Source organism: Condylostylus longicornis, unplaced genomic scaffold, assembly GCF_029603195.1.
Source record: "Condylostylus longicornis isolate FDR11 unplaced genomic scaffold, ASM2960319v2 ptg000072l, whole genome shotgun sequence".
NCBI lineage: Eukaryota > Metazoa > Arthropoda > Insecta > Diptera > Dolichopodidae > Condylostylus > Condylostylus longicornis.
This window is the reverse complement of record NW_026578040.1, coordinates 1,534,241-1,559,612: the sequence shown is the minus strand read 5'-3', so window position 1 is coordinate 1,559,612 and position 25,372 is coordinate 1,534,241. Positions and strand designations below refer to the sequence as shown.

Below are 25,372 nucleotides of genomic sequence, written 5' to 3'. Positions count from 1 at the left end.
TGTTAATAGTTATATTAACATCTGTATAAATTATACTGAATTGATTTAGAACCTTAATTATAAGAAGAAATTGAAATAGTTAGTTGAAGTTAAAAAAAAACCTTTTTGTAAAAAACGCTTGATAATAAAAACATTACATTTTTCCACTTACTATTGTTATCCTTTCATTCTTTTCACTACTATAAAAAAAATCTCTACTATAAAAAAATACAATAAAAAGCGGAAAATTAATAATAAAATCCTTAAAGTTGAATAATTTTAATTTTAATTACCTATACTTCTCATGAAATATCATAGATGTTTTGAATTACAAAACCTCATTAATTTTCTTTTTATTTAAGTTCATCATTTAAATAATAACGAGTGTTTTATATCGAAAAAGGAGATCTTTTAATTTTTAGAGACAACAGCAATTAAGAAGCACAACAATTTTAAAACATTTTTAACGCTTCCTCTATAGTTTTGGGGCAATGTTTTTTTTCATTGTTCTTTTTTTCGTTTTTTGTATTTTATAATTATTTCATAATAACAATAACGGTAGGCGCGAAAGTAAAAATTTATTCTTCCATTCTTTTTTCTGTCTTATGTTTTTTGCCTCCTTCTTTTTATGTTAAACTTTTTTCCCAATTTCAGTCTTCCCCGGAATGAGTGACAAAAGAAAAGCAAAAAACCACAGAATTTAAAAAATGAACATTAGCCATAAAAAAGCGCCGTAAAAGATTATTTTATTATTTTGACCGCCTATTTACAGCGAATCATTGTAGGATTCATCAATTGAAAAAACAACCAAATGAGAAGCTCAAATAACATGAAAATTACAAAAAAAAAATAGGAAAATGTTTCTCATCCCTGGCAGCAATAAGATAAATTTCATTAAAAATATCTGAAGGTCATCTTTAGACCCTTCGTATCGTTAGCTATATTTAGAACTATCGTGATCTGAAAAAGCAATTAAATTATTTAAGAATTTTAGTAATAAAAACTGTGATTTCAAATAAAGATTTTTTGCAAATTTCATTTAGAATTTTAGTAACATATAACGTATATTCTGCACTTATAATTTTTGCTCATCTGCAGAAAAAATTTAAAAACTTCATGAATTATTAAATAATAATATGATAGTTCGAGAGATATCATCTTAATTTTCACTTTCTTACTTCGAATTTGGGCTACAAACATTGTATCATATAATAAAAAAAATCCAAAAAAAAATTAAAATTAAATGATTTCATTAAGAACGACAAAGAAATATGTACGCAAATTGACGATAAACATAACTGCTGTAATAAGAAACAATTTTATAACACTTCTCTAGAAAGTTCCTATAAAATAGAATAACAAAATCCGAAAATTAGAATATCGAGCGTAAAAAAATATTGTTGTTCCTTTAACGATATACAACAAAAGCCACAACGATACTTTAAGGCGTCAATTGTGTGATATTGTCTAAGTTTATTGTCTTTTTTTTCCTTCTAATATTTATACACACTTAACAAATAAAAATATATGTACATAGAATACATATATAGTGTGTATATACATATAAACTAATATTTTTAATATAGGATACTTTTTCACCTTTCACCTCTCTTACAGTTTAGTACCTCTATATCCTTAAGTTATAAAATTTTTCCAATCTAAGGCCAGACTGAATTGATTCAGAACCTTAACGATTTATAGAAGAAGATATGAAATGGAAAAGTACGGCAAGAAAAGAATAAAGAATGGCAAAAAACCAAAAAAAAAAGTCGTTCATTTTTTGTCTCATTCAATTCGTTGATCATTGTTTTGATTTTAGTTTGACGTATAACGACGATGAATAAATTTGCATAAAGATTGAAATTTTGTTATCTGATTTGACTGTGAAGATTGGTTCTTTTCGCGGTTTTTGTTTTTTTCTTTTTTTTGTTTTCATTTTTCGTTTTTCTATTTCTGTTTGTTTTTATTTTTTCAACTTTTTCCTGACTTTGAAAATGTTTACTTTAATAAGTATAAGTTTACAAGAGAAAAGGGCGCAAGAATTTTATTTTGGAAAACGAATAGTAAATTTTGTCGTTTAGACTTACAGCTCATCCTTAAAATTTTTGTGTGCTTACTAAGCCCTAGTATTAACTTTGAATATATAAATTCAAATTCATTTGTATACCCTGCACCTTCGAGAAGGGTATATTACCTTTGGTACGAAATTCGTAAGCATTCAAAACTGTAATTATTCCAAAAAATAATAAAGATATCAATGTGAAATTTTGCATACATGTATCCAATTACATTTTACATATGCCCTAAAAATTTGAATGGCATGGCTGCGTAAATCCCATATAACTACAAAAGCAAATTTTAAATATTCAGAAATATTATAGTAAAACTAGATTCATGAAACTTGTCAATCACGTGTACAATTGTAGCCCAGACATATCCTTGAAGTTTTTGTGAATGGTTTGATAGACTCGGATAAATGCCATTCAACCATGAAAGCGAACTCTAAATATTTCAATAATAAGTTTTTATTATTGTGAATGATTACCAAAATGCAGGGTATAATTCAGTCAGTTTAGACCGACTGTTTTACATATTTAAATTGGTTAAGAGTTAGGGGTAATACTTATAGCAAGTTTTATTTAGCGGAAGCAAGTTTTCAACTAGAGCAGCGAGAAATAATGTATAATTATATACTTATTGTGTAGAAGTCCAAATTTTAGTATAGACCATACAATTTTTAATTTTAGTAGCGTTACAATTTTTCGGTGATTGTAAATACTAAAAATTTTTATATTTTTTAAATAATTAAAAGTATTTTCGATGTTTCTGTTTAAGTTGTTCGGCCTCGAAAAACACTTATCTATCCTGTCTCTTGACATGTGTACGATAGATTGATCGAATTTCACAAATGGCAAAAAAAAATTTTTTTACTTGTAGTTCTTTACTAACATTAAAATTTTTTTTGCTCAATACAATATTTAAATGCAAAGTAAAAATTTTCAAAAGCTATTCCAGCACTTTCCTTTAAGGGTAATTTTCTGTTAATCTATTAACTCGACTTAACTTTAAAGTAAAAAGTTCGTCGCCTTCATTTTGATTCCAAAAAATTTTCTGTAAATAATCGCACCAAAACAAGGGTGCTGTATCGTATTATTAGAAGAAAATTTTTCACAGCTTTGATGCTAGTGCACTCTTTATGTATTTAAATTTAATAGACTATTATAACTGTTATCATGCGCAAATGAGAAAAAGTACAAAAGAAGCTACGGTGCGTAATAATGTAAGAATTTATGAATTTTTAACATAATTTTATGAAAGATTTAACAAAAAGAGAGGGAGTTCAAATTAAGGTTAAAATCTATGACTTATTTACTTAATAGCTATGTACATACGTGGTGAAAAATGTTCAATATCAATATCGATCAAATTTTTAAAAATGAAAAATAGTAAGTATTATGTACACAGATTTACAAAATAATTTTTCAAATTGAAATAATTGAAAAAAAATTTTAAAGTTAATAATTTTCAATAACCAAATTTTGCACGTCGAGTGGATATGTAATTCCTCATGTTAGGGAAGCGTAAAAAGAGTATTTTTAGATGAATGTCTGTTTGTTCTAGGATGGGAAAGTTGGAATAACTTTTGAGATATGTCAAGTCTTAGGAACTGAACCTTTGAATTTTGAAGGAGGATAATTTTTCTAATCTCATGCAAACTAGACATACCTTGCAATCGGTTATGTGCTGACCACATCAGATTTATTGCCTTTGCTTAGATTACTATATTTTATATCTTCTAAAATAATCAATCACTCTCAACACTTTGAATACAGTACAATAACTCAAATTTTGCTTTAACATGCAAGTCTCAACATTATACATTATTTTTAAAAAAATTAGGCTGACATTACACAACAAATACATGTACATGGTACATCCCTAAACACATTCACATATGCTTTAAAATAAGTGCATTATAGCCAGCCAGACATATCCGAATTCTGCTGCTACTAAAATGACAATAAAAGAAAATGATTTTGATATTATGCAAACAAAGCTTCAATTATTATGTTGCTTTCATGCACACGAACATTCATAAATAGTATATATATAAGCCTTCAAATATGTATTTATAATGAACCTACATAAGTAGATATTTTGTGTTACAGCAAGAACGGTTTTCCACAGCCATACGAAAATAAGTACATACTTTACGTATTCACATATACACACTAATATAAAGGCAACAAAATAATTATGTTAGTAAATATTTTTTTATAGAAAAAAAGCTTTTCTTGTTGTTTTGCTTTTCGCTATTTATAGATTCTTGGCATGTTTAGGGTGATAAAATTAAAGTTTTTATAGTATTTAGAGATAAAACGAGGCAAAAAAAAATTTATAGAAAATTGGATCGAAAATTGTTGGCATATTATTAGCAAATCATTTTCTCCTTTTTATCCTTATTTTATAAAGGATAATAACACTAAAACATAGACATATTAAATTAAAATTTAAAAGTTTATTTAGTCTCTTTCTAACTCGACATATAAATATCCTGTTTTTTCTCTTTTCTTCTTTAAGGATCTGAAATTTATTATTTACGTTGAGAAAATATTTGGAAAAATAATTTCGAGCAAAAAAAAGTACACAATTTAAATTTTTTTTATTAATTATGCTAATACAGAAAAAAAACATCTAATAAGATTTAAGGATAATGTCATGCTAAAATTAAAATTAACAAGATCTTTTTATGACTTTATAATTATAGCAATTTATGTTGAGCTAAAAATTTAGCGTCGTACAATTTCATTACTAAAATTTAACAGGGAAAAATAACACGCAAATTATTATTTCAGGAAAGATTTTTTTATCGTTATTGTTCATTTTAGTATGAAAGCTTTCAATTGCTCTTTAGTCTTGTCACAGAAAAAAAGGTAATTTGTCTCTAAAGAATAATTATTTTTTGTGAAACGTGCATTCGCGAATTATGGTTAGAACAATTTTACCTTTAAATACCCGTAAAAGAATTATTATAACTAAATGCAAAGTGTACAATAACTTATTCAAAACATCGTTGCTCAAATATGATATAATGAAATCGTCTGCATTATTATTCAGTTCAAAATTAAGAATGTATAATTATCAGAAATACAAGAAGGACGTGCAATGATTTCACTTAAATTTATGCTTCCTTCAATTTTAAAACAATTTGTTTTGGTTATATTTGAATATGAGTATATTCTAAGGTCTCAAAAAGAACTGCAGTTTTTAATTTTGCAATTACTGGTTGATTGTAGAATCGTTGCGCGCACATTTGATCAACTAAACTGTTACATCAATTTATGATTTTATTCGATTTAATTGTGAAGTTTAACCTTTCATTCACATAATTATAGTTTCAAAATTTATTTTTCAAACTTGTTTTCGAACTCTTAGCGTTAGTATCGCCAAAATTTCAAAATCAATTTCTTTGCGAACCTCACGATTCCAAAAATATTTATTACTGAAGAGCTACGACAAGAACTCTTAATTTTTAGTAAAGTCGCTTACTTTTAAATTAAATGCATTTTTTGTAGAAATAATATTTGTACTGTTATAGAATAAAGATGATTTCATTTTATTAATTGGTTTCACAAGGATTTAAAATGCGACAAGCTTTTTATTATTTTATTCGATCTAATTGTGGAATTTAATTGTATGTAAATTTTTATATATAGATTCCCAGAAATAATATTACATTGCACACTACTTATAAAATTCCAGTTATTCCCACCTTGAAACAAAATCTTTATTTAGTTTAACGTTAGTTATTGTAAAGCACATTAATTATTGTATAGTTCATGATAGTTTAAAAATAATTGAAGGAGTAATGAAATTTGGAATATCAGTTTTTTGGTACCTTTTGTATAATTTCCTTTCTTAGATAATTTTTTGCTATTAAAGAGGGAATTTCTGAGTTTTTTTTTAAATATTATTGCATTCAATTAAAAATAACACAAATTTTCAAAATGTTTCAATGTGTTAACTATCGCACTTTGTAGAAAAATTTATATAATAATATTAACTGTGTGATATACCATAAAATAATAGAAAAAGTAATTAAGAACAACGCAAACAACGTGTTATTATTTAACCAGTAAACTATGAAACATTAAAAAGGACATTACATTTTTTTTTGATTTTACCATTTTATTAATCACTTACGTCTGGCACAAAAAGAGTCAGTCTAGTGTAGAATTATATGTAATATCTACCTTATAAGTATACAAAAAGCCAAATAAAATATAGTTGAACTTCCAATAAAACACACATACTTCAACATAGTATGTAATGTTACATGTAATCTCTTAACCGAAGGAAAAAACTGGTAATGAAAACTGGTAATTAGAATACGCCTTTTAACATATAACTGGTAATTTATGACATAGTTATTACATATGGTTATGTGACACCCCACATTTTTTTCGGTTTTAATAACAATTTGATAGGTTTTTCTTGATTAACTTCATAAGTATAGTACTATAATATAAATATACAAAAAACTATCAACTTTTGGTTAAATGAAAGATTTTCAACAATTCTATTAAATTGGAAACCTCATATTTGTAGACCAATTGTGTTAAATAAATATACTTAAAAATTTTCGAAGATAAGCTATTAAATTAAAATAAAATTAAATTTTTTCGAACAGGTACAACAAAAAGTACCATTTAAATACTTAAAGAAAGTTTCCGTTATCATTAATTAATTTTAATGAATTTCTCTCCTTACAACATAAAATGGGAAAATTTCTTTTCAGTTCGATTATTTCTTACAATCGTCAAATTTCCATACACTTAATCTTCAAAAATAATAAAAAAATATCTAATAATGGTAATAATGATTGAAATCAATGCTTTATCCTTTTAAGGATAAGCAATTACAATTTCCTTTTGAAACCAAAAGTATTTTCATTTCCACTTAACTTTATGTTTAATTAATTTATAATTAACTATAAATATATAATTACGAGTAAAAGAAAGAAAATGCAAAAATTTTGAAAAATTCGGGGGAAAAAAATTGTTGCGTTTTGATTTGATAAAAAGGTTTTGGCATTTCACATAGTTCAGCTAACAAAACATTTTTCATTGTGAAGCTTCCTATAAGAATTAAATTAAAGAATTATTATTTACATTAAATTTTAGATACTTTTTAAATTTTGCAAGCGCAGAAAAGTAGCGTAGCAGCTAACTAAAGCTAACTATAAAGGCCATACTATTAAAAAATCTGATGTGGTCAGCACATAACCGACCGCATTGTGTATTGTCTAGTTAAATGAAAGTGTTACAGAATATTATAAAAATGTCTGTTAAATACTTCTTTCCAATTATTAGGACATTAGTAAGCTTATAGTTAACATACTTAGAAAAATGTAAATTTGGCTCTTAGTAGAGTTTCGCTTTGTGCTACCCGAATTCCCTGAAATGCTCGCCAGTTAGTTTCGGTATAAACCAGAACTCAAATATCAAATTTCAAGATTATTTCTCTTTATATTCACAAAAATGTATATTTGGCCCGTAGTAAACGCCCAGTTGCTGATGCCTGATTTCTTCCAAAAGTTAGGAATTTTTGCGTATGATCGAGCAAAGCTTATTATGAAATTTCAAGTAAATCGGTTGAATATTTTCTTCAAAATGGTGAAAAATGTAAAATCGGCCCGTAAACCCGTTTTCGAGCCCTGATCTTTCCAAAAATTTTATATGTTCATTGCTTTAATACGAGGAGTTCATATATTAAATTTCAATGAAATCGGTTGATTATTTCTCTTTATATACACAAAAATGTATATTTGGCCCGTAGTAAACGTCGAGTTGCCGATGCCTGATTTCTTCCAAAACATACGAATTTTTGCGGACGGTCGAGCTGAGCTTATATATAAAATTTCAAGTAAATCGGTTGAATATTTTCTTCAAAATGTTGAAAAATGTAAAACAGGCCCGCTAAAAAGTGCAGTTCCCGAGGCCTGATATATACCAAAAGTTGATCGATCCGTGCCATGGTGGAAACAAACTTACATATAAAATTTCATCAAAATCGGTTCAGCCGAACTTGAGATACACGCGTGCACACACAGACCGACTGACGGACAGACCGACAGACCGACAGACCGGCAGGTTGCTAAAAATAGTTTATTTACACTTCCCTACTATAGAGAAGTGTATTCCCACCGAAAACTCGATATGCAAAATTTGTTGCCAACACATAACCTACCTATTGTTTACACAATACGGTCGGTAAAAATATAATTTTTTTTCAAGACTCGGACAATTGATATTTAAATTTATTTTTGTTTGATTTCAAAAATTGCTTGCATTGACCATCCTAAATGTATGCAATTTTTTAAACATATTCGTACATAAATGAAATTAATTTTAAAAATGTAGCATCTGCACAGATAGTTTTTAAACGCAGTATTTTTACTTATTAAAGGGAAAAGTGCTAATTGAGATCAAGAGGACTCATGGAACAGTGTGCTAATCAGCACATAGCACTTAATTCGCACGAGCATGAGAAAAATATCCTTTTTTAATTGTTTTTCCATTACCTCACTAATACAAGTTTATAAAAATATGGAAAAATTGAAATTTTCTAAATTATTACATATGAGAAGTGCATAATTTAAGCGAATTAATTTCCTTTTTTTTAAATAAGAATAGCGATTTTATTTAAATAACACAAAAAATAATAAATACTTGCTGAAATTAAAAACTACGTTAAAAATTAAAATTGAAACAGTTTTATAAAAAGTCAAATAAAAACAAAATTCAAATTTTGAAAAGTAACAAAAATGTATGGTTCAATTTAAAACTTTTTTATTTTGATCCATGATTCTCACGTAGCTGAATTTTATTGACTTTACAATGTGCCAATTTTCGTACTTGCAGTTTTTTCTCTCTTTATCGGATGTAATCTGTAATCCTTGTGCAAATTATTGGAAAAGATATACTAAAAAAAATCATTTGATGGGGTTCAGTACCCAAATGACTTTGTTTCGTAATTAGTTAATTGTTAAAGTAATACAATTGGAATTTGTAAGTACTATACCACATTGGGTATAGTACTTACAAATTCCAATTGTATAGTGAAAAATGCTTCAACATTTTGACCCTTGTAAATAAAGCTTAGATAAACATTTTTATGATAAATAAGTACAGAGATATACCGAAGTGTAACAAAATTTCGTTAGAAATATTTTCTTTTACTAATATTGTCTATTAGATAAACACTTTTAGAACACCAGGAGTAATATTCTTATCTAAAACAATACTTCCCTTATAACAATAATTGGGGCAAGTACAAAAACATAACACAAAAAACAGAATCGGGAAAACGAGGAATTAAAAAACTGTTAAAATCGTTTAAACAAAATAATTGCTGTAACATCAAAGCAAAAAAGATTCTTTTTTCCTTTTCAACATTTTTTTTATGATCATAAAGTTCGGGATATTCCAAATTTTCTCTTTCGATTTCATACAACTTTTTTTATAAATTCTTTTGCTTTTTCTGGTTGCAATCAATTTTCGCAAAAATATGTTTTTTAATTGAGCTATTATATTGATTTATTTAATTGTTTCCTCGTTACTTTTTGTTGGAAACTTTCATGATATTTAAAACATTTAAAAAAATTGCTCCGCATACATAGACTGTGGGTCTGCTCTGCACACATTGTGGGTACATAGTACTCGTAACAATATTGGTTGTTTTTTTAAAGTCACAAATTAACATTCAATATAAAAGAACTTTTAGGGCAGGAAAATTAAAATTCCTGACACTGTTTTAAAAATGTTATTATAAAGCTAAATATAGTTTTTTAATTGGAAATCAATAAAAGTTAAAATTACTGAAATAGTTAAAAAGTTTCTTTTTATGTGACGAATGGAAAAATATTAAATTGAAAAAGAGAAAATTGTTAAAATAAACCAGACATCGACTAAATTTTTAATTCACGTCTTACGGCGGTGATTAAAACGGTACAACTTCAAATATCAATATCGAAATTCGTTCTTTTGAATATTTAATGGCACAGATTTGTAATGCTAGAGAAAAATTGCTTTTTGTAATTTCTATTGTATTTAGATTATAGATATTTTCAGAATGTTAACCGATTCTTATATTCTTATATGTATGTCAATTCTGAATTAAATGATTTAGAATCGGTGTACATATTTAAAACAAATTTACAAAAACAAATTTTGTAATGCATTGAGTAGTTATTAGTACACATAGATATAGTATATACTATTCACTCTTACAATTCTCTAATATGAATTAGCTTACAGTTATGTGAAATGCTCTCATGGTCGTTTTCTATGCAGGCATTAATGACTTTTGGCTGACTTTTTTGTTTTTGAAATCTTATGCGATTTTGTTTGTTTACAATAAGTAAGTTATGTGATGGCAACAAATTTTGCATATCGAGTTTTCGGGGGAAACGCATTTCTCCATAGTAAACAAATATAAATAAAATATTTTTGGCAACCTGTAGGTGTGGTGTGTGCACGCGTGGATCTCAAGTTCGGCAAAACCGACTTTCATGAAACTTTATATATGAGTTTACTTCGGCTATGGCACGGATTGAACAACTCTCGGGTACTGAACCTTTTTGCGTACCGATTTTACATTTTTGCATACATAAAGAGATATAATCAACCAATTTCCTTCAAATTTAATACTTATATTCAGGATATTTAAACAATAAACATAAAATTTACGGAATGATCAGTGCTCGAAAACCAAACTTGGGGCTAAATTTACGTTTTTTACCATACCTACGGAACGGATTGTTGGAAATTCTTGAAATTTGATATTTAAGTTCTGGTTGTTACCCCAACTAACTTTCGGGTTGCACAAAGAGGAATTCTTCTAAGAGAAAAATTTATACTTTTCTGGGTACATTAACTAAAAACTTGCTAATGTCCTTAAAATTGAAAAAATGTGTTTGAAACTCATTTTCATAATCTTCTGCAACAATTACAATAAAAAACAATATACATTGAGGTCGATTATGCACTGACCATATGAGATTTCTTTTCTCTTCTTATTTTATAACAACTAAAGATAATAAGTGAATACAATTTTGTCGTTTCATCGCCTGTTTGGCATTACAGAAACTTACATAAACAAATACTGGTCAATGACTTAATGTAATTCGACTAACGATAGTACTCATATTTTAAATATTTCGGACACAATACATATTTTTTATTACTTCATAACAAAATTTAATAATTAAATAATAATTCAAAAAAAAAAGCAAAACTAATCATAATTAAAATATGCATGAAGCTGATACGCGTATATATATAAATATAAATTATATATATATATATAAATATATTTATTTCTAAATTTACCTACGTATTATATATTGTAAAATAGTGTTATAAACATAAAATACATTGATACAGCACTAATAATGTTATTTAAGTATTCTCTTGTCGTCAAATATTTTTTAACTTCTCTTTTAAAAGTTGCGAAAAATGTAAAATTTTTTAAATTTTGTGGTAAGTACACCAGACCTAATCCTTTGACAAAAGTTCTTTGGTGGGACAGTAAACTTCTACCTACACCATTCTTAAACCTAGTATTAAAATTGTGAGAAAATCTTTGTATAGAACCAATATTAGTCACATCATTCTGGATCTTATAATAAATTATCATAATTTGCTGAAACTGTTAAATTCCACCAATCGGTAAAATTTGATGGCTGCAGTACAAATTACGGGTACTGTAAGATAAAGGCAAATTCAAAATGTTTTTCAAAATTAATTTAAATAAATTAAAGATATCTGTAAAGTACGTCTGGATAGATGGCATTAGTGCCATAGGATAAAATTGAATTATCTAATAATACATTTCAACTTGAACATCAGAAGGTACATTATTTTTGTATTTATACACAATTCCATTAAGTACATTAATTCTACAATTTATTGTTTCTATTTGTAATCGCCTCTTTAAATTTTCATCAAAAGTGGCGCCAAAAAATTTTACTCCACTTACACCTTCCAGTACCATTATCAATTTCCATATATATATATATATATATAATCTCAACAATTATCATACAAGTTTTGGCTATTTATTATGTCATTGATAAATATCAAGAATAAAATTGGGCCCGATCCCTGATAAACGTCAATACCAATAACTGTAATAGATCTCTACGTGTTTGTAAAATTTTCAAATTGCCTCCGATTCGTCAAAAACCTTCGCATCAAAATTGTCGAAGTGATAGAAAATTCACAATTAGAAAGCTTTTTAATAATAATTAATGATCAATAGTGTCAAACGCCTTTTTCGAATCAATAAATACACTAGCGGCCATTTTAAAACTGGATAGACTATTACATAACATCTCAACAACATCGATCAGGGCATTCTGCGTACCATTCATATCCATTATTGATTATATAGAAAAATATTGATAATAATAAAAAAATCTATGAAAAATTGAACCCTGCTCTAATTTTCTGTAAAAAAATTTTAAAAATTACAGTTCGTCGCTTCGAATTTTCTTCCATGCTGAAATATCGGCGTTACTTTTTGTATTTTTAGTGCATTAGGATTAATGCAAGTGCTCACAATTTCATTTCACAATATGGTCAGAAGCGGTGCAAAATATCCACCCTACTAGGTATTTTGCACCGACCGAAAGATATTATTGAAGTTCATAGGTTGCAGAAACACTACAGTCGAAAAAACTAAAACCTGTATAAGTACCATTAAGTGTTCTAAAAAAATGCAAGTTATTTCGAACAATATTATGACTGAACATACCACTAGCAATTTGTACAGATAATCATTAAATTCATTTGCAATTGGGTATGGCTCAATTCTCTAAGAAGAAAAGACAATTCAAATTGACTCGCACTCAATTAAACTTTGAAAACTACAACCTCTCACAGAAACTATATGAAAAACCAAACAACAAAAAACTTTTCTGAATTACATTCCCATATACATCCACTACTTTATATCGTCCTACAATTCTTTCTTCCCAAATATTTTTACTCTATAATGTATTTCATTTTTGATATTAAATTAAAGTCCCTTAAACTATTTTCAAAATATAAAAGCAATAAAAATAATAAGTAACAAACTACATTATTCCAATTATTCTATTTTGTAAATTCTATTAATCGCTAAGAATTATGAAAATCCCTTAAGAGATTTTCCAGTGAAAATCTTTTGTCTGAAAAAACCATAAAACATTACACAATTTCACAAATAAGAAAAAAACGAATTTTCATCAAAGAATAACAAATTAATTTAGCAGTTTCTGAAGAAAATCTATGAAAAGCAGTGACAAGCTTTATTTATGCTTAACAAAAATTCTAAATTTTTTTTTTCTCTTATTCTTCTTTCCAAACTAGAGTTTACGTATACGAAATATTGGCATCGTCAATGTCTTTATCGCTATAATCATTATCATCCACTTATTATCTCTCTCTAATTGAAAACTCTATTTATATCAACCGTATAGTATTTATTTTGTTTGCCGCTAATGTTGTATATCCATAAGCTCCAGCCGTTAATTCAAATGGATTAAGAATGATTGATGACATATTTTTTTAATGCGGTTTTTTTTTTCACATTATGTCTTGTAGTCGAAAATTTAGGGAATCTATTTTTCTTTACGAAAATTTGAAAAGAAACAAAAAAAAATTCTACACTTCTTAATTTCTAGGTTAAAGTAGAATTTACTTTAGAGGATAAAAAAAAATCGAAACAGAAACTGGAACGATAGAAAACAAAAAAATAAAATATTGATGAATAAATGCTTTGAGATTTTTACCTTTGGATTTTACATTTCAAATACGATCATGTCCCTTATTTTGAACTGGACCTCACAAAGTAAATATCTAAAACTGCTTTATTGAATACATATCCAGCGTATTTTTGAACTTTTAGACCATACTTTGATTTTATTAACAGCTATATTGTTAAATGTAAACTTGTGGTATTGAAGTGACAGTAGTGACCTCGATTTACCATAATAGAATCTTTTATAAAACCACGACAAAATATTGGGTATGGCGCATATATTACTTAAACGAAATTTACCACCCGGAACCCGTCGCCTCTTAGGGATCGAATCTGCACACTCTAACAGCAACGTAACCAGTGTTGGGATATTAGCATTTTTAATGACAAATTTAGCATATTAGGTTATAGTTTTACATTGAGATTTCAAAAGATTTTGCAAAATGCATTTTAGGTATCGCTGCGTTTCAAAAAAGCGTTGAAGAACCTTTGAAAAAAAAAAAACAGTTTTAAAGGTTTTACACCTTTACACTCTCAAGTTTTTGAAATTTATCATAAAATGGCAATGTATTTTGGTTAAGCTAGCACAGTTTATTCCACCAAATATCCCAACACCGAAGGTAACCCATCTTTCGCACTGAGGTTTTAGTAACTCCTCCATATTCATCTTTCTTAAGTGCCTCCTAATTCGACAATGCTGAGGTGGCATTGCAAAAAAACACATGCAGGAGGTCTGTGAGAACTTCCTCTTTTTTTTCAGAACAGGTAGTATTTTTTATACAAGTTTTTATTGATATATTAATTTTTATTCTTCTTAATTTATTTTGTAAGTCCAGTAATCTATCTTTAAACAACTTATTTAATATGGATATACGCAATTCCTTGATTGCCAATTGAATTATATTTTTTTACAATATTATATTTAAGTTTCTTTATTAATGGTTCAGTTATTGTTTTGTCTTGACCATGCCTACTTTATCTTTGCGTTTTAAGAGTCTTTCTCGGCGGGTATTTAGAAATATTAACATAAATTCTGTTTCAACCTTGTTAATATTTATATTCCAGTTGTTTTTCACTTTCTTAGAATGTTAAATTCACAGACACATTTATTAAATTTACAGTATTCATCAACATATATTATTTTTGTGGCATAGCATTTATTTAAAAGCTTTTTATAAACGCTACTAAATTTATTTTTATTTGTGGTGTTAAAAAAATTTTTTTTCATATTTTCCTTTCAGAATAAACCATGATTCTCAGAAAATGTGGATAATTAATATGGAGGCCAAATTTTTTATCATCTGGACAGTAACAGTATTAGCAGTAAGTATGACAAATGCGAACATGTATATATAAGTATTTTTATAGTAATCTAATCATTATTTAATTTGAATTGTAATTTTTAAAGCTGAAATCCATTAAAAATAATTTTAATTTTAAACTAGATTAAGTTGAAATGATGAAGGTAATTATAAAAATATGCCCTTATAATTAATTATTGAATAAGACTTTGAGAAATTCGTTATAAATGAAGTTTCAATGACGCAATATTTTTTTTTTCGAATTTGATAATTATATTTTTAGTAATATACCTTTAAGACAGGAGTTTCGTGCGTTTTTTTTATTAAATTTTTTCAAGTTAATTTCTACTTTTAAACATAGAAAAGTAAACATATTAAGTAAACATATTAAGTAAACATAGAGAAGTCTTATTTTTGTTAATTTTTATTGACCTGATAGTGTTGTATAATGTCACATTCTAGTCATCGCCTGTAATATTTGGCTGAACTATTTCCTAGATACATGTAGGATTCAATATTAAATTTTATTATGGAATAAATTTCTTTAAATTATTTTATTTTATTTCAATTTTTTAGAAATTCAGTTTTTGTTATCTTATAATTAAATTGATTTAATTGATTTTGTAGTTAAATTTGAACTACTTAATAAAAATTTAAATTTAATAGCTCTTAATTATTATTTCTTTTTAATTAGAAGTAAGTTGCTCGAGCAAATAAATTGAATAAAAAAAAACACGTCTTGACTCTAAGAAACTCTATTGCAGAAGAAGGAAAAATTTACATTGTTACTAATTTCTATAAAGAGTAATTTAGAATTTACAGTTTCTTTTAAATATTAATTCAAAACAAGATTGAGTGAATTTTTGTATGAAAATAATATAATGTTCTCATGTTAAATCCTACACTCGGCCATCCTGAAAAAAGGTTTTCGTCTCGAAAACGGTTTTTGTGTAGAAACGAATGCTATTTATTTTCTGTAGGACAAGTAGACTTGGTCTCAATGCATATTTTCATCATTAGTGTCAGAATCTTCATTTTCGGTATCTTCGGAAATGTTGTTTTGCCATGGTTTCGTGTAATCTGCACTTGTAGTCGTTCTTTTCGGTCCTTCTTGATTTCCAATTTTTTCGACTTCATATCTATCGTTTGCATTTTGCTTGACTATTTTGTATGGACCTAAAAATTTTGAAAAAAGTTTTGTATTATTAATAAATTGTTTTCGCTTAATTGCGACTAGACCTCCAATATCATATTTGTGTGATTCTTTTCTATTTTTATTATAAGTGCGACGGTTTTCTTCTTGGATATACTTTATGTTTTGTCTCGCATCTTGTCTTAGCTTTTCACGATCTGCTTCAAATGTTGATTGTATTTCTTTGTTTACTGCTCCAGCTAGTTTTATATCATTTGTATTTTTCATTTTTACTCCAGTAAGTAATTTGAATGGTGATTTTCCAATTGCTCTTTGATAAGTTCCATTTATACATCTTTGTAGTTGATTTATATAAGTATACCATTTGCTTGGGTTATTTAATGTCAATTTTCTAAGTACGTTTATGATGACTCTATTTATTCTCTCAACCTGGCCGTTACCTCGTGGGACTCCAGCAGTTATAAGTTGAAGTTTTATATTTTCTGCTTCACAATATTCTTTGAAAACTTCTGACCTAAACGCTCCTCCACGGTCTGATATTATAATCTTAGGATTTCCAAAAACACCTTGTTGAATCTCTAATTTACTAATAACCTCTGCTGCACTAAGTGTTTTTACTGGGTATATCCAATAAAATTTTGTGAAGCTATCTATCACGGATAAAATATAGGTATATTTTTTTGCTGTTGTCGTCATAGGACCCAAATGGTCAATATGGTAGGTATCTAATGGATATTCGCTTTTTGGTATGGGATGGAGAAATCCTTCTTGTTTTCCGCATTTTCTGTCAGCTAATATACAGGTAACACAATTTTTTCGACAATTCTCGAGTTTTTGTTTTAATTTGTCTATAAAATATTCTCTGGTAATCAATTCTTCTAGTTTCTTTGTGCCAAAATGTCCTCCATTATGATGGGTTTTTATTACATCATCTGCCATTTTTCGAGGGATGCAAAGTAATTTTGTACCGTCATTTTTCTGTTTGAAAAGAATACCATGTTCTAGAATAAAATCTTTCTAGTTACTTGTTTGTAAAATTATTTTTATTGGCTTCAACTCGTTATCTTCATCTTGTGCTAAACGTACTCTCTCGAGAAACTCATTTTTTACCACCATTACTATTGGGTTTCGGCTTAGAGCATCTGCGTGCTGCATTTTTTTATTACTTCTGTGTTCCATTTTGAAACTAAATTCTTGAATGACTGCTGCCCATCCTGCGATTCTTGGTAGAATGTTTTTTTTTTGCATCGCTTGCTTAAACGCAGAGCAGTCGGTGACGATTTTGAAAGGTATTCCAAATAGATAAACTCTTAATTTTTTGAGCGCGTAAACTATCGCCAATGCCTCTAATTCAAAACTGCAATATAGTTCTTCAGCTTTTGAAGTTTTTTTGAGTAGTAGTATACTGGCTGAAACTGACCAAAATCATTTTTTTTAGCATTTAGAAGAGTCTGTATGTAGCTCTGTTTCTGCATACTGTTTGTATAATGCTAATGTCGGTTGTTCTGTCAGACATTTTTTTAACGTTTCGAATGCTTCAGTTTCTTTAATACCAAAATGAAATTTTGCTTCTTTCTTCAATAAGTCAGTCAACGGTTTCGCCAGTATTGAATATTTTTTGATAAATTTTCGAAAATAGCCAGTTAAACCTAAAAAGCTTTGCACATTTTTAACTGATCTAGGAACTGGGAACTTTGACACAGCGATGATTTTGTTTTAAGATGGCTTCATTGTTCTATTTTCGATTATGTAACCCAAATACTCGATTTGCTGCTTGATGAATTGACATTTCTTCCATTTAATTTTTAAATTATTTTCCTCGCATAAGTTTAAAACATCTTTTAATCGAATGTACGATTCTTCAAAAGTGTTACTTAAAATTATAATATCATCTAAATATAAAAGCACATACCCTTTTTTAATGAAATTTTTGAAAATGTTGTTTATAAAGCGCTGAAATACTACTGGTGATGAACTTAGACCAAACGGCGCCTTGTTAAACTCATATTGGCCAGTCGATTTCACAAATGAAGTATATTTTTTACTGCTTTCCTCTATCGGCACATGAAAAAACCCATTTTCCAGGTTGATTGTAGAAAATATTTTTGCAGAACTCAATGCATTTATTTGATCATCGATCAATGGCAAAGGAAATCTCTCTCGTATAATTTTTTTATTCAGCTCTCTGAAATCTATACACAGGCTTTTGGTGCCATCTTTCTTATTTGCTAACACTACTGAACTTGAAAAATTTGATGTGTTCTCTCTGATAATGCCTTTGCCTAACCACTCGTTTACTTGCTTATCTATAATTACTTTTTCTGCTGGTGCCACTCTTCTTGGACCTTGTTGTACCGGATGTTCGTCTGACAAAATTAGTTTCATTTCTATTGCTGTTTCTGTATTCTCTTTTGGGTTGTAATTCACAATCAATTTTAAAATATCATTTTCGTATTTTTTATTTTCAATATTTATCTCGTTTTTTACATTTATCACGTTGTAGCAACTTAAGAAATCTCTAGGTTCACATTTCACCTTCTCAACTTTGATATCGTTTTCAGACAATGTTATTATTGTATCTTGTAACACGTCTTTACCAATTATCATTGGCGTTCGTAAAATTGCATCTGTTACTATATACACGTTTGTGGAAAGCTTCGCATCATCGATTTCAATTTGTGCTAAGAAGGAGCCTCTTGTATATTCTGGTGAACTAGATAAGCCTTGAAGTTTAATTGAATCGCCTGTGACATTTGGTGAACCGATATTAATATATGTACTCTTTATATCCAATTAAAGTTACATCACTACCAGTATCTATTATTGACAAAATTGGTTGCTCATTTACTTTTATCATTGTATCATATCTTTCTCTTCTAATTGCTCTACACTCAGTAATTGTATTCTTTGAATTATTGCATTGATTTGCAAAGTGACCTGTTTCTTTACATTTAAAGCATTTGCTGTTAATTTCTTTGCACACGTTACTCTTGTGGCCTCTTTCACCACATTTGTAGCATTTGATCTCATTTTTGGTTTCCTCTTTACCACTCTGTATCTCGTTATTTTGTTTTTTGTAGTTAAAGTTGCTTGTTTTATATTTTAATCTCTGCTTAAATTGTGTATACAATTGAAGTTTTTCTCTGAATTCACTAAAATTTTTTGCACCATACAAAATTGTTTTATTTTTCTCAAAGTCATATATTCCCTCGACGACATATTGTATAATAGTTACTTGTTCTTTAACTCCTCCTTTAATAGCGATTTTTCTCATTTTCAAAAAATATTCCATTACATTTTCACCTCTTTCTAACATTCTATGAACATCGGCCGAACTTTGTTGTTGAGAAAATTTTTCGATTAAAAATTGCTTTAATTCATCCCAATCTTTTATAAAAGGATTAGATCTTAAGGCTAGTTTTGCGGATCCTTTCAGCAGTCTTCTAGGAAATAAATTTTTTTGTGACTGTGACCATCCCATCACACTTGTTACTCTTTCAACCTCTGTCACCCAAAGTTTGACATCATATTCATCGGTTCCATTAAATTTTGGCAAAATACTAATAATATCCTCATACGAAACATCGCTTCTGCACACTGTTGACTCGTTTTGTATATTTGGACGTACGGTTGTATTATTCTTTATTTGCTCCAACTGTTGCGCTAACGCCATTTCCTTTACTTCTAATTCTTTTAACCTCTGATTTAATTCCATTTCCATCACTTCTTGTTGTTTTAGTTTTAATTGTTTTTCTTTTTCTTTAAAATGTTGTTCAAAATGCAACTCCTCAAAGCTTGCTTCATTAAATGCCGTCGAATTTTTTCAGTTTTTTCTTATTATTTTATTATATATTCAGATTAACAAAGTTATTAATATGTTTTTTTGTTTCTGAAATTAAGTTATATACAAATGTTTTGTTTCGTTAAATTTCCTAAAATTTTTTTTTTTGTTTTTATTTGATCTGTTATCTGCTAAAAATCTGTTAACTTTTTTTGAGTTAAATTATTCTTATGCTAGTGATAGTATTATTTTCTCATAAAAACATGTGTTCAATAAATAGCAGAATTCAAAAGTACTTATCCGGCAAAAAAAATATAAATGTATCTTAATTGTTTAATTTTGTAAAATTTAAAAATGGCGCTTCTCAAAATTACTTTATATGTTCAATTAATTTTTTTTTTGTTTTAATATTAAATTTTATTTTTATATTTAAAACACTTCTCAACTTCTTATTAATATTTTTGGCTATTGTTTTTAGGTTGAGCCCCCAAAATTTGTAGGATTCAATATTAAATTTTATTATGGAATAAAATAAGTTATTAAACCCGATTTTTATTTCTTTAAATTATTTTATTTTATTTCAATATTTTAGAAATTCAGTTTTTGTTATCTTATAATTAAATTGATTTAATTGATTTTGTAGTTAAATTTGAACTACTTAATAAAAATTTAAATTTAATAGCTATTAATTATTATTTCTTTTTAATTAGAAGTAAGTTGCTCGAGCAAATAAATTGAATAAAAAAAAACACGTCTTGACTTTAAGAAACTCTATTGCAGAAGAAGGAAAAATTTACATTAGTTAACATAATTAGAAAAGGTATGACATAGTAAAATGTGAAATTCGCCGCTAGTTCGGTTTTCGAGTCGTAATATTCCCAAAAAATTTATGCTTCATTATTTTATAACCCTGAATTTAAATACTCAATTTTTACAAATTTCAAGAAAATTAATTAAATACCATTTTTATGTACGCCAAAATATAAATTTAGCTCGCAGCAAAACAACAGCTGTTGACACCTGATTTCTTTGGAAGGTTGGAATTTTTCTTGCGCTTTCGAAAGGGGCTTATATATAAAATTTCAAGTTAATCTGTTGAATATTTTCTTAAAAATTAACAAAAATGTAAAAGGGCAAACTCCCTAATTTAGAATGAACCCCAAAAATTTGAAAATAAATATCTAAAATAAATAACTATATTTTTCCATGGGATGGTATATTGACATTTACTTTTAAAGAAATTTGAGAAAGATTACAGTTTCTGAAATATAAGGGGAAATTTTACAAGTTCTAAGAAACGGTAACTTGAGAGGGAATGTAGGTGTTAAAAATTCTTTTTTAAATGCAATAAACTATTTATTAGTGTCTAAAATCTGCTAAAATTTCTGCCATTTATAACACACCGTCTTAAAGAAAAAGATATGAAATATTTGAAAAAAAAAACCGTTTAATTTTAAGTGACAGTTTGTCATTTTAATATTCAACTATATGCTATTCCGTAGAAGAAGAAGCTACCTATATGCATTTGTGAAATTTAGAAAAAAAACTTTAAGGGTCCTTAACTTCCTTAAGCGTTCATTTAGAAATAAATTATGGGAAAAGCCCTATTTTGTATCTTGTTCCCTGTTAATACACAGGAGAGGCGTTTTTATTTATCGTAATATCGTCGGGCATGGTGAGTTGTGTGGGAAATTCCTTTTATATTGATATCTTTTTTTTCAACTTTTTCCAACGCACTTTATTTCAATAATGACCCGCAACAAAATTTGCAAAATGTGCCGCTTTACTATTCAACATCATATTTTAAAAAAGTTCTAAAACTAAATTTGCAGAGTTTTGCAAAAGGCTTTTTGCAATATCTATCATGATAACTTTCTTCTTTTTTTCTCAGCATCAATTTCGGAGCTTTTGGTCCAAACAAGATTGATTTTCTGAAGAATTCTATAAGAAATTTCAATTTTAGCTGAAAAGGTCGTGAATAATTATTTCAGGCTCAAATAATGTCATCTAGCTACAAGTTTAAAAAATTTTATTTAAAATTGATTGCATCAATAGGAAGTTTTGCGTTAACGATTGACAACTTGAACAAGATGTACAAGCACAAATTAAAATGGTGACAGGTGGAGCGCTAATAGTGCAGAATTTAAAAAATAACATCGTTTTTTGCTCGAATAACGGTAATCCAAATTACCTCAACCAACAGAAGCTCATATAATTGTACTTAAAGCAATTGTTTTTCATTACTTGTTCTACATAATTCAAATTTTAACCTAATTTTTTTTATAATTGATTTTCTTATATTAACGCTTGGAAATTATGCTTAACGTACATATATAAACTTTATATATATGTATATGTAATATATATATGTTGCACATATAATAATAATATTATTGCGATGTTCTCGAACAAATTAAATTAAAATAAATTATAAAAAACTGTAACTGGAAATAAAAAGGAAAAAAATTCAGCATTAAAACGGAACGCAAAATAGAATTATTAAAATCCTTTAAGACGTAGCAAACATAACTTTAAAATGTGTACGGGTATGTGCGGCTTCTTCAATATATATTAATACCTACAATATTACATATTAAAATACCGACATTGAATCCCGATTTTCGTTCCCTTATATTTTTCTCCATTTTATTAAGTTAATTCATAAATGAATTGAAAAGAATTATACAGTGTTTTTCATCAAATAAATATCCAATTGTTCAACATAAGGAAAGAATTCCCTTTTCGTTTTCTGTGTGCGACTTAGAATTTATCTTGAGAAGCAAAAACTTATTTTTCATTTGTGTGTTTTTCACATGTAAAATTATTCTTATACAAATGCCAAAAAATGCAAAAATACATACACATTCTCTTTATAAATATAATATAATATATAAATACAATATAGGAATTAAAATATCAAATAAAAAAACAGAAACATTCAATACATAATAATATTGTATACTCAATGAATAAAAAATAATTTTCAACATACATAGGCAATTTAACGGTCTGAAGGATAACAAGAAAATTACTTTGGGGCTTATAGAGCAAGGAAGACAATCGTATCAGAACATATAAATTTAACACGTATATAGAAACAAAATAAATAAGAAACATATATTGACTCTTCCACTTCCTCAACATGAGCATTAAAACACCAATTTTACTTCAGAATATGGATAAAAAACAAAATGAGAATGAATGTAATAACAATAAAAAGATAACAAATAAACAACAATCATTTTTACGAAATGGTGAGATCAAAGTGTAATTGAGAAAACTAGGGATGAGATGATACGATTTGAGGCATTATTGAGGTTTCTATTCTTTCCTTTTAAAGAAAAAAATATATTACAGTCGCAGAAACATTTCCCATTCCAAAAAAAAAATAAGAAAAAATTTAAAGATTGGTTAAACAAAAATGATAAAAGATACAAATTGAATTGGAAATGAGTGAAATTTATTGGAATTACTTACAGTATAAAATAATCGAGGAAAATTTAACAAAGAGCAGAGAAGGCAGTGAGAAAATGATATCAAATTCTTCTGTTTGTTGTTATAAAGAGATGAAAAGAACCGGATAGAAACTCAAATATCTTTAATTTTCTCATAATTTATTTCTTTTGTTGTTTAGTTAACTTGCAAATTGGTCGTTTAGGTTTTTATAATTTAAAATTTTTGAAGGCGAAGGTATAACAATAAAACAAAGGATTATATCTGTAGAAGATGTTAGGATAAAAACACATTAAAAATACATTAGAAGTGTGAAGGAGCTGATGAAAATTCATTTAATAATACAAAAACTTGAGTTAATAAAAATATAACATAATATAAGAACAATGGATAATGTAAGAATATTAATATTTTCTATATGGGTTCTTAACGTTATATAAGAATATACAGAGGATATATTTCATATTTATGCAGTTTACACATAATACGCACCATAATTGTTTTTTTAATGCTATTATTGTGTGAAAATAAATTAAATATGAATTTCCATAAAAGTTAAAGTAACTATTAAGAATATCTTTCACATTCTGTACATGCGATATAAAGAGGATAAAGCACGTTTCAGAATTTAATTTTTTATTTTTCCGTTTGTTTTTTTTCATATCTTTCGAATAAAAAGGGGTATAAGAATGTTAAAGGGCACAAACTAAAATATAAAAATGTTTTATTTTAAATATATTAAAGACAAACACATGAAGAGCTCACTAAAATGGAATATGAGGGTTTCAAAATATCAATTTAGGTTCTATGCTTCACTAAATATGCCGTCTATGTAAACATTTTAAAATTTTTAACATTATTATAATTATTCTACATGATTATATCTAAGTATGTATTTTTATAAGGCTTTACGTAATAATAATTTTAATAAAGTTGGGTCAAACCAATGGTTTGTATTGTAGCACATTTTTCCCTTCAACAAGTGAAAATACTGGTTTGCAAAACAATCGATGTATACCTACCACACTATTAAAATTTTATTTATTTATTTATTTATATAACGTTATATAATAAATTATAATAATATTATCAATACCCCCGGCTGCTAGGGCTATTATGGGTTAACAAAATCAATTTATTCTAATATTTATGTTGTTGTCTTAATATTACGAGTATATTGGTTGACAATTTCAATATTTTTAATTTTACTTTTTTGCGCATTATTCATACATCGTATCAGGATTAATTAAATCAAATGGCACATATGAAATAGGTCACAAATACTCTTAATAACTCATAACACAAATACTTATAATTGATATTCTCAGTTATTGGAAGCAAAATTTCATAGAAATCCTTGGAGCAGGACTCCAAATAATCCCAAGCAACAGAGCATTTCATAAAAAAAATTTTAACATTCAAAATATAGCCACAAAAGGAACAAGTCGGCGCGCTAGTATTATCAAATAGATATTTATTTGTGAACAGCGTGTGACCTAGACGCAATCTGCAAATTTTTGTTTCTACAAATGTGTTACCTATCTTGTATACCGGAGGAGAAGCGCGCGGCCAATGGCATCTAAGAAGGCTACCACAGGTACACCACCTCCCCTACCTTTTGTTATTTACGTAGTTTCTAATTTCTTTTGCCTTAGTTGCTCGAAAATAAATAAATCTATTGAAACAAGGACTACCTATAGCAGTTCTGGCCTCCCTCTCCGCAAAAACATTCCCACTTATATTGCAATGGCCCGGTATCCATACTATTCTAATTCTTTTAGTGTAAGAAACAATAATATTACGAATCGCCCGAAGGATTGGCTGTCTATTTCTACAATTCCTGATTGCATTCAGAGCGGACAGACTGTTTGTGAATATTATTATTGACTCGTGATCGAG

The 25,372-nt window shown here is 27.6% G+C and overlaps 1 protein-coding gene across 6 annotated transcripts in view; it reads left to right on the top strand.

Moving 5' to 3' along the window:
* The window catches only part of LOC129612407 (protein madd-4), a 213,761-nt gene that overhangs the window by 69,288 nt on the left and 119,101 nt on the right, over window positions 1-25,372 (top strand). For all 6 annotated transcript variants that reach the window (XM_055525980.1, XM_055525978.1, XM_055525982.1 and 3 more), the window contains one exon: window positions 15,027-15,108. In XM_055525980.1, coding sequence (XP_055381955.1) covers window positions 15,049-15,108 — 60 coding nt within the window. In that variant the 5' untranslated portion in view covers window positions 15,027-15,048. The remainder of the gene's footprint in view (window positions 1-15,026; window positions 15,109-25,372) is intronic.